The 14083-nt window shown below is 36.2% G+C and overlaps 1 protein-coding gene across 2 annotated transcripts in view; it reads left to right on the plus strand.

Moving 5' to 3' along the window:
- The first annotated feature begins 1087 nt into the window (after nt 1-1087).
- The window catches only part of piezo2a (piezo-type mechanosensitive ion channel component 2a), a 187752-nt gene continuing 174756 nt past the window's right edge, over nt 1088-14083 (plus strand). For both annotated transcript variants that reach the window (XM_089125806.1, XM_089125807.1), the window contains exon 1: nt 1088-1717. In XM_089125806.1, coding sequence (XP_088981932.1) covers nt 1651-1717 — 67 coding nt within the window. In that variant the 5' untranslated portion in view covers nt 1088-1650. The remainder of the gene's footprint in view (nt 1718-14083) is intronic.

Here is a 14083-nt window from a genome sequence, read left to right on the forward strand (position 1 = left end):
GGCACTGAAGTTACAGGTGGTTTAACGTCGATGTAATACGTTGTTTTATCGTACTGGACGCCGGAAAAATAGACATTTTACTCATTAGGCTGCTTCATTTAAAACGTGACATTTAGACGTTTTCTTCGGCGTGGATCAAAGCAAATGAATCCTTTTCACCTTGATAATAATATATCTTTTTTGCATTTTAAATAATAGACCATTTCTCAGTGATCATCAATAAAACAAAATCCCATTTTTCTCGGTTTAATGAAAACCAATAGGTCGTTATGGTAAGTTTAAGTTTCAGTTTAAGTGTAAGTTTCATGTTTGAGGGGGTTAAATCGTGACATGTACGTAGGTTTTCCAAAGTGGACCAACGTGATTATTTCACGTCTTATCGTGATACCGGGTTGGAGTTGGAGAAATGTTGTTTTGGCCACTTTGTTTTATATAGTTTTTGCTCAATGAATTAAAAAAATAATTAGGTTAGATTAAGTTTTTTTTTTTTTTTACACAAGCAACATACATCTCTGCTACAAATGAATACTTTAAGTTTTTTTCTAGGACCTACCATTTTCGTACAGTTGGACTGAAAGTGACAGAAGTGCAAATGTTACAACTTACCCCATATGCGGGGTTAACTGTAACAGAGAGAGGGGTAATGAATCAAAGCGCTATTGTGGAGTTGTGTGGTGAGTCAGCAGGGGGCGCTACAGACGCTCTTATACTTACTGCAAATATTACTTAAACTCGACAAAAGCATCATGTTATGACATATGACGATACAATATATTTACCAAATATAAATGTACATTTATTAATTAAATAAAAATACATTTTAGTTACATTTTTGGGTTAAACTACATTGCATTTCTTTTTCTTTGTAATAAATATATATAAAAAAGTGAGAAATATGCAATTATTTGATATATATGTGACGTGATTCTACAACCACTCATTGTTATTCTTATATAAAGTCGCGCGCGTCAGTTTCTCTCGCGTCTTCGGGACTCTCTCTCTCTCTCTCTCTCTCTCTCTCTCTCTCTCTCTCTCTCTCTCTCTCTCTCTCTCTCTCTCTCTCTCTCTCTCTCGCTCTCTCTCACACACACACACACACACACACACCTCTTCATCAGTGCTCGAGTCCTGCTGGAGTTATTCGTCAGTTTTGCAGGGTGGTCCTTCAGGCTGTTCATTGAGGAGGAGAAAAAGTGAGTCCAGATGCCAGTGTGCGCACAGCTGTGCCGCGTAAACGCGCGTCAAACGCTCCAGAACTGAGGAAAACGCGAGCGAACTCCTTTCACAATCGCCGAGGACTGAAATATCACGACACGCAGTTTTGGAGGAAACACAACAAACTTGGAGCGAATAAAAATGCAACTTGTTGATGTTTCGCAACGCGCGTGAAGCACCATGATCTCTCCTGTCAACAGGTAACAGCGAGACCAGTTTGGAGAAGAGCTAAACCCAGTTTGGAGAAGAGCACAACATGTCTGAGGAGAACTGAGGAGACCTTCGGGACTTTAAACTTCTTCACGCTGATGTTTACCATGCGGACTATAGACTGATCCAGGATCAGGATCATGTCCTGCGGCCGAAGCCGACAGAAAGACTGGACGTGGAGAGATTTGTGAATTCTGATCTCAGTTATTATATTATTGTGCTGATATGATGGCCTCGGAGGTGGTGTGTGGACTCATATTCAGACTCATTCTCCCAGTGTGCCTCGCTGCAGGTAAGACTAACTCAACTCTAATCAAGCAACATGTGTGTAATAAATCAGAATAACTTTCAAAACGTGAGTAAATCTTCTTATGATTGAAAACTATTCTTTATCTTCAATTAAACCTTATTTTTATTCGTATACAATGATTGTTGATATAAGCCAAATTGTAAATATGATTATAAACAGAAACTGGTTTATGGCTTATTATTGGACGTGTCTTGTCTTGTTTAATACGCACTTCCAATTTTTATGGCATTTTCTATGATGTTTAATCAATACACAACAAAAAACATGAAGTTCGTCCTCAATGCATTTTTTTTTTTCCAGCACAAATATCTAGGCGTTCTTAAATTAAAACACATTTACTGGAGAAGCAAAATGACTGAAGATATTAAGTCTTGTTCACTGGGTGGAAAATCACCAAACTGAGTTTATGCATAATGTCAAAATTAACTTACACGATTATTTTTCTGACTCCATTTGGCAGATATTTGTTCTTTTTAAGCAAACATTTGCTCAACTTTGATAAAAAAAAAAATATCAGAAACACAGACTTAATATTTTGACTTATTTTAAATTTATCTTGATATAAGAATGTTTTTTATGTATAGCCTACAATATTTTGTCCTAGAAAAAAAAAGGGAATACTTTACAATACATTTGCATTAGTTAACATGAATTAATAATGAACTGCACTTCTAGCATTTATTAATCTTATGTAAGAAATTTAAACATTTACTAATACATTATTAAAATCAAAGGTTGTATTTGTTAGCATTAGTTAATGCACTGTGAACATGAACACACAACGAACAGCTGGATTTATGTTAACTAACATTAACAAAGATTAATAAACACATGGTTAGTTCATGTTAATACATTTCATAATGTTAAACAAAACCTTATTGTAACGTATTACTGGAAGACAAGACATACTGAGAAAGAACATCATGTTTTGCAGTGTACAGTCATTTTAGTCATTTTCTTAAACCAGGCGCTGTCAGAAACACCTTGACTAATGTTAAAGCATGACAGTTTCACTGATTATGGTCCTCTACTTTCTGGACTGTGTAATTAATTGAATAAATTAGCATCTCATCTTGAGCTTAACTTGTGGTGTGGTCATGAAAACAGATGTTGAGAGGCTTGATATGATGATGGAGGACGTTCATATATCGCTGAATGCTCCTTTCACTGACGTGGAGTGATAAATGACGAGAAATGCGTTTACAATAGACGTGACAACATTGATTCATTTTTATGATTGATTCATTGATGGATTTATTGATTTAGAGTTCAAACACAGTTCTCTTACCAAGGAATCTGAATGACAATAGTTACACATTATTAACTGAACATTAAATGTGAAATTTTTAGATGCGTATTTGTTTTACTCTTTTTTTTTTTTTTTTTTTTTTTTTAGTAAAAAATTGCAATTTTTGCTGGATTGTTTGAAGCACTGATTTGTGTGCAGCTTTAATATGGTAACGTTATGCTCTGTTTAGTTGACCTAGTTAGTGCTGATGATGTTCACCTGTTGTTTGTTTATTTACCTCATTTCTCCTTTGCTGCGTCACAATTCGCGCACTATATCCGTCCTAAATAGTATTTCCTCTCAAATCGTATGTTGAAATTATAATTACAACGATTCCTGGATGTCCTACTTTTTCCGAAATGCAGATTCATGCACACACGTTGGACGAGGAATCAATTAGAACTACAAACTCGAATAAAAAAAGTGTTAAAAAACTACAAAATGGCGGATCTGCGAGTCTGCCAGTTAAGTAGAGAGGTTTAGATATAGGGCTTGTGTTTGAGTGATTAATATACAGTATCTAACATGCTGAAAATATATGTATTCAATGTTATCCACATTATATTTCCTCTGCAACAGCATTGTGAACTTTATATTAACTTTTACTTTAAACTTTTAAACGCATCATTATGCAAACACACGAGGAGTCTCCGTACAGATCAATGTGCTTCTGCATTTCTCTCAACGGTAGGAAATTCAATTAAATGTGAAGGACTTTAACTGTGAAAAGATGATTGACAGGGCAGTTTAAACGGCGACAGGACGCACTTAACTAGAAAGGTTTGACGGAGTAGGCTAGTTTATTTCTCTTCTGCTACTACACACTCAAAAGTGTGTTGCAAAAGTGCTCTTTTTCTTCAGAAAACAGTACCATATCCCCGATGTTCTCCGGTGGTTTCCCTATTGGATTTATTATTATTATTAAAACATAATATTGTTCTATCACGATCATACGCTTTATTCCAGCTCGGCTGTCTTTCCCTGTGAGTATTCAGAGTGTTTTGGTGTAAGATGAGTAATTCTGCACTCGATGTCTGTCCAAACACACTGATCTCTTCCGCTGTCAGCTCTGGTTTTCCCCGAGATGCGATACAGAACCCTTTATATTTACATTCTCAATTGTCTCTTATGAGTGCAACGCCTCCTCTGTGTCCTGATCGTGTCGAGTGTCTGTCGAACATCTGCCTCGTCTGACGTCTGTTTTCACAGATAGTGAGGGCTTGAACTTCTGAAGCCTCCCGTCTTGGATCTGTAACAATCGGGACCTCTGCTTCCCACGACCCACTGGTACGCCAGAAACACCCAACACTGTTTATTTGAGATAAAACGCCCAATGAAGTCAAGATCAGAGAGTCGAGCAGTCAAGCTCCCCTGTTTAACTGAACACAGAGCTGTCTTAATCCAGACAGAGTCCATGACGTGTTCCCTACATAGACAGTAAAAGGGGTTCCCTACGCTGAAAGATAGGCCGCAAAATTATGTTCAAATCAAAACTTGCACGACTGCTCAAAAACGTATAGGGTGCAGGAAAAACGAACCACACAACAGCTGTATACGAGGCATCTACTTTAGTATTTTATTTCAGGTTTATTTAACAGGGACAATGCACACTAATGATACATGATTAAATGTACAGTGTGCCAGAATTAGCCAGTAGGCTATTTTACATCTGCTGTCCCTGGACAGATCTTGATGTCACACCTAAAACAAAAAACAAACAAAAAACAAAACAAAAAAAACATAAAAACAATATAGCTAGGACAATAACTAATGTCAAAGGTTTCCCCTATCTAAACACAAGCACTCCTTGTAGATCTGAGAGCATTTGGTGCTGCTGTGCTCATAAACTGGCACAATACAGGAGGATTGTACACACAAGACAGAGATCTGCGTATATAATCAAGTTTTCGAAATTCAATTGATTATATTTTTTTAAAACATGACAATGATGAAAATTTCTTATCGAGTACTTTAAGAGTTTTCTTATATAGGGATAACAGTGGTTTGAGTGTTGCTAGCTTGTGACTAGGTTCTCAAACAATAGGTGATATGAGATAAAATCTCATATCATAGTAGATCGTTTATGATGAGACACACATTTTACATATGAATTTTAATTTGTCACCATAGGATTTGTGGTTTGCTATTGGCTGATCTCATGTAAGTGACAGGTCAATTATGATCCACAATATATCGGCCACCATATAAAGAAATTAAGGTTTTTGATGAAAACATTCCAGGATTTTCTCCATATAATGGACTTCAATGGGGACCAAACGGTTCAAGGTCCAAATGAGAGTTTCAGTGCAAACTACAAACTGTTCAAAGGACTTTAAATGATCCCAGACGATGAATAAGGGTCTTATCTAGTGAAACAATCGCTCGTTTAATAAATAAATAACAAAGTTTAAGTTTTATAAGCTCAAATGCTCGCCTTGCTCTGTTAATTCAACGAACAAAATGACTCGAAAAAAGATTTGTTCGTTTAGATGAACGAGTTCGAACAGGAGAGTCACGAATGCCCATCACAGAACAGAGCAAGGCGAGCATTTGAGCTTATAAAACTTAAACTTTGTTATTTATTTATTAAATGAGCGATCGTTTCGCTTGATAAGACCCTTATTCATCGTCTGGAATCACTTAAAGCCCTTTGAACAGTTTGTAGTTTGCACTGAAACTGTCTTTTGGACCTTGAACCGTTTGGACCCCATTGAAGTCCATTATATGGAGAAAATCCTGGAACGTTTTCATCAAAAACCTTAATTTCTTTTCGACTGAAGAAAGAAAGACATGGACATCTTGGATGACATGGGGGTGAGTAAATTATCAGCTAAAGTTTTATTAAAAGTGAACTAATCCAAAATGTCCAAATAAAGCATGCACTCCTCTTTGACCCAAATGAATGATTTTCAAATGTTATATCCGTATCAGGTCAATCACTTCAGCATCATAAACACAACTGTAAGTGATCTCTGTAAACTCCAGACCTCTCGTGGGTGGGACGCTAGTTTTTAGGTGAATATTTTATTGCACTGAGGAAATATTTTGTCTGCTCGTATACAGAAAGTAAACAGTTATTTACCTTTATAGAGGATGTGATACACAAAGGTACAACCAAACTGACCAAAAACAGCATCAGTTTGTGCAAATATTTGCAACTGCTTCCTTTTGTATGGCTCTCTTCATCAGAAACAACATGCAAACTTTGCATTATGTTGAATTATTACGTACGATCTGACATTTGGACCATAACGGTGCTTTAATTGGACCCTGCACAGGTAAAGCATTTATGTTCACACACTTACAGCCAAACCAAAATATATTCAGACACCTTAGTTCAACATTTCTCACATTTTCAGTTTATTCACTATAGAAAATGTTAATAAATATGAGCAGAACTCAGTTCTCAGATCAGTGGATATTTGACTGGTTTTGTCCGTCCTTCTGTTGGACTCTCACGCATGAATTATGTTGAATATCTGTTCAATTGAACTACACAATTAGATAATACCAGTTTAGCTCAAGCAATGCTTCATGTTGTTCAGTGTGTGTGTGAAAAGAGCATTAGCGGTTACAGAAAACACACTTCAGCAGAACATCATCAGCTCAAAGTGTCCGAATCATATTTGGTCCCAATATGTCACACGGGTGTAATATGTCACGGTTTACTTTATTTTGCTCTCCTCACTCACAGAAATGAACTATAGTGTCCTGATCACACTAGTAAACGGATATTAAAACTTATATCTGGTGTCTGAATAATGTTTGTTCTGATTGTCCGTCTCAGGCCTTGAGTTGAGTATGAAGATCTGCTTTCGAGATCCACGTCTCTGTGTGTTTGTGTTGTTTGGACTGGGGTTGAACTTAAACCATAGACAGCTGCTTCATTTGTGGCTTTGCAGAATTACAAAGACAGTTTGAAACATTAAAGACGTTGTTGACACACTGTACACAGTCACGCTCTCATTACGGCTCCTCTAAATGGCCCACTGTGAAGTTAGAGGACCAGTGCTCAGTGTCTTTTAACTCTGGCTCGACTAGCCTTGCCTGATTGAAAGCAGACCAGATTTGTTAGCTCAAATAAAACAAAATGTTGTTAAAGTCTAAATTTAAAGACGAAATTGACTTTGAACTATTGACTTTTCCTTACCTTGAATGTTAGCCGCTTGCCAAATAACTACCAATTTCATACATCCCGTAGTCTAGTCTGCAAAATCCTGGATCATTGGAAAAACGCATCATCGTGACAAAATTATATTCAATTTCAAAATGAAATGTAAGTAATATGACTTTTAGTTAGTTAAGTTAATTTCGGTCAACTTCAAAAGAAAAGGCAAAAAAGAAAAACAATTTACAAACATACATGGAAACAAAAATGTAATTGGAACTTTATGGAAATAATGTAAAATGGGTCGCCAACAGCAATTATTGACTAATTTACATTAAAGGTACGTAAAGATTCATTGTTTATTGTGAATAATGATGTCGTTTCTGACTGTTCAAAACGTCCAGTTTTTTAAAAAAATGTTCTTGGTTGCGCAAACATTCCATTTCATTTTGGGATTGTTACTTTTGAACGTTCTCTGTAACGAGTGGTGACAGTTCGAAAAGGGTCCCTGAATGATTGGACATTATAACATTATTGAAGACCAGGCATCTTTGAATGAGCAATAAAGCCACAGCAATTTCCACAATGAGCAATTTTGCCAGCTGACAACACCAGACGCTCTGCTGAAGACGCCGTGCTTTGGGCGCTTGAGGGCGTTTTGGCAGCGCAGCGTTTTTTACGTTGAGACGTTTCGTTGCTATGATACAGAATATCGCAACACAGTTTACTTGTAACTGATTTTGTAGATAATTAGTTTCATACTAAAAATGTATTTTTCATCCATTTGGTTGATTTCGTTGTATTGAACATAGAACATGTATGTGACAGTTGGTCAGTGTGGTATTAGCCCCGCCCCTCCTCCACTGTGATTGGACGGCTGGGTAAAAAGTGACAGTGATGAGCGTTGCGTTCATTTTTCAACCAGTAAAAAACGCTGGGCGCTCGGCGCTTCAGCGTGAATAAAACGCTCAGCGCCTCGTTACGCTCATGGCGTTTAAAAAACGCGGCGCTCCTATTGAAAACAATTGAAAACGTACGCCAGGCGCGTGGAAAAACGCTTTGGTTGACACACGGCCTTAGCTGGGCAGTTGCGAAATCTGCCCCCAATCATGCGGATTCCTATTAAAGGCCCCCTGAGATCAAAATGTATGTTTTTTTAGCTTTTAGTATGAATATGTTAGCCTTAAGGTTATGAATAAGGCGAGCATTCTAACTAATCTTTCTTTCTAACTAATCTATCGTTTTTTCTTTCTACCTAACTAATCTATCCATCTTTCTTTCTAACTAATCTATCCATCTTTCTTTCTAACTAATCTATCTATCTATTTTTCTTTCTTTCTACCTAATCTTTCTTTCTTTCTTTCTTTCTTTCTAACTAATCTATCGTTCTTTCTTTCTAACTAATCTATCGTTCTTTCTTTCTACCTAACTAATCTATCAATCTTTCTTTCTAACTAATCTATCGTTCTTTCTTTCTAACTAATCTATCCATCTTTATTTCTAACTAATCTATCGTTCTTTCTTTCTACCTAACTAATCTATCAATCTTTCTTTCTAACTAATCTATCTATCTTTCTTTCTAACTAATCTATCGTTCTTTCTTTCTACCTAACTAATCTATCAATCTTTCTTTCTAACTAATCTATCGTTCTTTCTTTCTAACTAATCTATCCATCTTTATTCCTAACAAATCTATCAATCTTTCTTTCTAACTAATCTATCGTTCTTTCTTTCTACCTAACCAATCTATCCATCTTTCTTTCTAACTAATCTATCCATCTTTATTCCTAACAAATCTATCAATCTTTCTTTCTAACTAATCTATCGTTCTTTCTTTCTACCTAACCAATCTATCCATCTTTCTTTCTAACAAATCTATCCATCTTTCTTTCTAACTAATCTATCTATCTATTTTTCTTTCTTTCTACCTAACCAATCTATCCATCTTTCTTTCTAACTAATCTATCCATCTTTCTTTCTAACTAATCTATCTATCTATTTTTCTTTCTTTCTACCTAATCTTTCTTTCTTTCTTTCTTTCTTTCTTTCTTTCTTTCTTTCTTTCTTTCTTTCTTTCTTTCTTTCTTTCTTTCTTTCTTTCTTTCTTTCTTTCTTTCTTTCTTTCTACCTAATCTTCCTTTCATTGAAACTAATCTTTCTATCTATCTATGTATCTATCTTTCGAACTATTCTCTTTCTAACTAATCCATCTATCAAACTTCAAACTACTTTAAACTTCTTCAAACTCTCTGGTCTGGCTTTCTCAAGCCAACTTAAAGTTAGTTTCATTAAACTTTTTTTCTAGTTCACATCTACTATTGAATCCAGTGTATCATCAGCGCTCGGATTCGCCTCCATGTCCGTGATGTAAACTAAACGCTATTGGCTATTTGAAATGGGGGAGGAGCCATTCAATATGTCCCACCCATCCGTGATATTACGTCAGCACATCAAAGCTGTTCGTTCAATCCAAGTGGGACTTGGATTTCGCCCACAAAATTTGGTCAAAACAATGGTAAACGTGACTCCGTCTTCAACAGCTCTCCCACGGCGCTCTGCAATCTGTCCGTCATCTGCATGTACAGAGAGCGTGGTTTGAGTCACGCTCCATTTAGCCACGGCTTGCTCAGACTCCATGGCTTCGCGAGCGCTTGGTCTCGGGTCTGCGTGCTTCTTTGTGTCTGACTCCAGGCAGGGAGTCGCCCTCACAGCAGACAAAAGCCCTCAGGATTAGAGCAACCACTGGAAGAAGTCGAACATCAACGACAGCGGTGTTTCTTCTGTCAATAATTAGGCTCATTTGTAACACGGTGTGCAATATCTCCCATTGAGAAGAAGTTGGAGTTCTGCTTGAGCTAGTCCAGACACACAAGTCTAAACGTTAATGATGTCTTGAAGGAGACAGTGGAGATTTCAACGTAAAGCCGAGCTCTGATGTTTCCAGAGGGCCGTTTGTCACACTATAGATCGCATATCAAAGCAGCTCATAGAATAATTGTGTTTTAAAGCTTTCCATATCATATTCAGGCCCACATGGCTGCGTTTAATCATATATATGATGCCATATTTCATTTCCAGAGAGAGTCGTCATCATGCACAGGGTGGTTTGAAATGGTCCAAAGCCAATTTTATATGAAATCCGTTTTGATCACCCATGTGTTCCTTCTGGGTGTTGCTGTTTCTTCTCATGCTGCATATAGTGGGACTATTCATGCAGTTTTATCTTAAACGTTTCCTGTCTGTAATCTGACAGCTCACCCTCTGAAATACATTCGACTACCTGAAAGGACCTTTTGTGCAATATTGGCCAACCAAAAACTAAATTCAGACTTTTTCTCACCCCGGCAATTAAAGCGCCGCTGCCAGCAACAGTCCCGCTGAACATCACACCCCAAAGTCCTGCTGTTCATGAAGAATAAAGAGGCGGCCATTGTTACTCAAGCCAAGTTCATGCATTAGTCCTTTCTGGCGCTGGACATCTGAGGCTCTTATATATGGCTATGGCTTGAGCAAATCATTTGCAATACGTCTTTGAAATCGTAAGATTTCGCTATACTAATACATACAGCATTGCTTGAGTTCTCGGTTTTTCTCATTTCTATTTTTTTTCTAAGTGCTGAGCAGGGATTAATCGGATCCAAAATAAAAGTTTGTGTTTACATAATATGTTTGTGTGCTGTGTGTGTATAATTATTTTATATATATAAATACACACATATGCATGTGTATATAAATTTAAGACATATTTGCATATATATATATATTGCATCATATATATTAGGGCTGTCAAACGATTAATCGTGATTAATTGCATCCAAAATAAAAGTTTGTGTTTACATAATATACAGTATGTGGGTGCACTGTGTATAATTATTTTATATATACAAATACACACAGATGCTTGTATATTTAAGAAATATTTTCATGTATATACTGTATATAGATTTATAATTTATATAATATATAAATATAAATATTTAATATATATACAAAATAATTATACACAGTGCACCCACATATATTCTGTAAACACAACCTTTTATTTTGGATGCAATTAATCGCGATTAATCGTTTGACAGCCCTAATATATATATAAGAATACATTTAAGATTTTTTTTATTTAAATATAAAATATTCATATTTATTTGTAATATAAATTATATATATATATATATATATAATTTATATTATAAATAAATATGAATATTTTATATTTAAATAAAAAAATCTTAAATGTATTCTTGCGTGTGTGTGTGTGTGTGTGTGTGTATTAATATATGTCAAATAATTATGCACAGCACGCACACATATATTATGTAAACACAAACTTTTATTTTGGATGCGATTAATCGCTGCTCAGCACTAGAAAAACATACATTTTCCAAAGCCATTTACACTCAAATATGGTTCCTATTTTTAAATCCTATAAGAATTTTCTATATTATTTTTCTTTAGGCATCACCAAACTTATTTCAACAACCAAAGTTATTATAACATGTTAAGATGGGAAGTTGTTGGTATATGTCACGACAACAAAGCTAATTTAAATATCCATGCATATTATATTACTTGAGACCACTACACTGAATATTTGTAATTTTTCTAATTAATTTTGGGGTATTTAGGGTATTTTTAGACAACGATGTACTAAAAAAGTTTTTCCTTTGCATTTTTCGCGTACGGACGAAAACGATCCCCTTTCACACGGATCCATGAAAACGATTAAAAGCGCTATGTTCTGCTGCCAGGCCAGTAGATGGCGATGTCACTTTTTGAAGAACACATAATTGACTGAACACATAATGCGAATGATGTCACCATTTTCACAAATTTACGTTTTTGTAGTTTATACAGAGACAGTGACGATATCATTTTCAAAAGTTTGCATTTTTTGGCCAAAAACGCCCAAAATGTCGTTGCTGCGTAAATTAATGGCCTAAATACATAAAAAGTTTTCAGTTTTTATTTTAAAACTGTCGTGTAAACGTCCTCTTAGAAGGGTTGTGTGTGTGATTTTGGGACTATTTTGGAATATTTTTTCAAAATCCCTCCCCCCCTCAGCCATTGGTTAGAAACTCAGATGGCCCCGCCCCAAACCCATGCCATTGGCTGAGTCGCTGTTGCCATGTCAGGCTGGTCGGATTAGCAAACAGGGCAATGTTTTGATTGTGCCACAGTGTGATCAACATACGAATGGTTTACATGACACCATTTTCAACTAAAAACGTAAAACTTTGTATGCGTTTTGGGCCATTCGTTTACACGACAACCACGTTTTGGGTAACTTTTAAAAACGTGTTTCAAAGTGCAATTTAAAAAAAAAACTATCTCCATGTAAACAACAAAAATGCGAATCTCTGAAGACGATTACGTCATGCACATGCGTGTCACATGTTCAATCGATAGTTTCATCGCCCTCTAGTGGCACGGCAGAAGAATACATCCGCGAATCCGCGTGAATGCGCATCGTTCTGTTCTGATAATGGAGTCGTCTGTTCGCAAAAACTTCCCTGTTTTAAGCATATCGTTGTTGTGTAAACGCACCCTTAGTTTTCTATGTGTATTAAACTGATATATAAGAAAATATTGTAACAAAATATACATTTTCTAAGCATCATCCCTCATAAAAATTCTGGCCTAAAGTCCTGGTGTTGAAAGCGCATGCGCATGTGATGTGTCCTGCAGTGAAGCATTGGAAGCGGCGTTGGCCGTGTGTGTGTGTGTGAGCGGCACGTCGTCGTCTCTGCTGGAGGTTAAACAGCTGCGCTCCTGCTTTGTCTGTGGGTGTGTGTGAAGTGACGAGCGGACGCTGAAGGTTACCGCTGCTCTGAATGAAGTGTGAAACCTTTAGTTGCCGAGCGTTCATGTGCAGACAAAACAAACACGCCAGAACCTTCGCTGATCGTGTGCATGCGGACACTTCAGACAAAATGGCTAAAAAAATGGCTAAAGTGCAACTTTTGGTGGCTTTACGGCACAATTGTGGGAATGACCGCAAAAAAATGCCAGTATATATTTTAATAATATTATAAACATGCCTAAACCTTCAATATCTCATGATAATTGCATATTTTACAGCAAAACAAGACTGATTAAAAGGTCTTTGTTTCATAATCACTGCAAAAAATGCTTTTCTTACTCCGTATTCTTGTCTCGTTTCCAGTCCAAATATCTAAAAGTTCTTAAATCAAGATGCATTTATTAAAGTAGTAAAAGGTCATAAGATATTATATCTTGTTTTTTCTTTTCTTTTAAAAAAGCTCAATTATCTGCCATTGGGGTAAGAAAAATAATTAGAACAGAAACAATTGCAGATGGCAGATAATTTTGCTCGTTTTAAGCAAAAAACTCACTTCATTTTGATTTATTTCCCTAGAAAACAAGACATAATATCTTATGGCCTTTTACTATTTTAATCTTGATTTAAGAATTTGTAGATATTTGGACTGGAAACGAGACAAGAATACGGAGTAAGAAAAGCATTTACGAAACAAAGACCTTTTAATCAGTCTTGTTTTGCTGTAAAATATGCAATTATCATGAGATATTGAGGGTTTAGGCATGTTTATAATATTATTATTGATTAATTTTAATGAGCTGTTGGCACAACCACAGTAGTTTAAAATATCATGCCCGTTCCTGTGAGTTTCTTTGATTTGATTTGTCCATCGTTTAATGTGAATGAATTTAGTCATCATCCAGTGTTTCTGATCTACTCTCATTAGGGTTTCTTATAAATGCAATGACTCTTTTTTTTTGCAATGGATATTTAATGAGCCTTTTTTTTGCATCGTTCAGTGTCAAACACTATGGAACGAAATATTAAAAGCAAAATCGGTCCTGCATGGCCGCTCTCTCTGCTTCCTCTACGTCCAGCGAGCGACTGGAGTGTGTGTGTGTGTGTGTGTGTGACGAGAGACGTCATGGTGATGGATGTGTTATTTGTGGCAAC

This window comes from Pimephales promelas, chromosome 22 (genome assembly GCF_988280905.1).
Source record: "Pimephales promelas chromosome 22, fPimPro1.hap1.1, whole genome shotgun sequence".
In the NCBI taxonomy this organism is placed as follows: domain Eukaryota; kingdom Metazoa; phylum Chordata; class Actinopteri; order Cypriniformes; family Leuciscidae; genus Pimephales; species Pimephales promelas.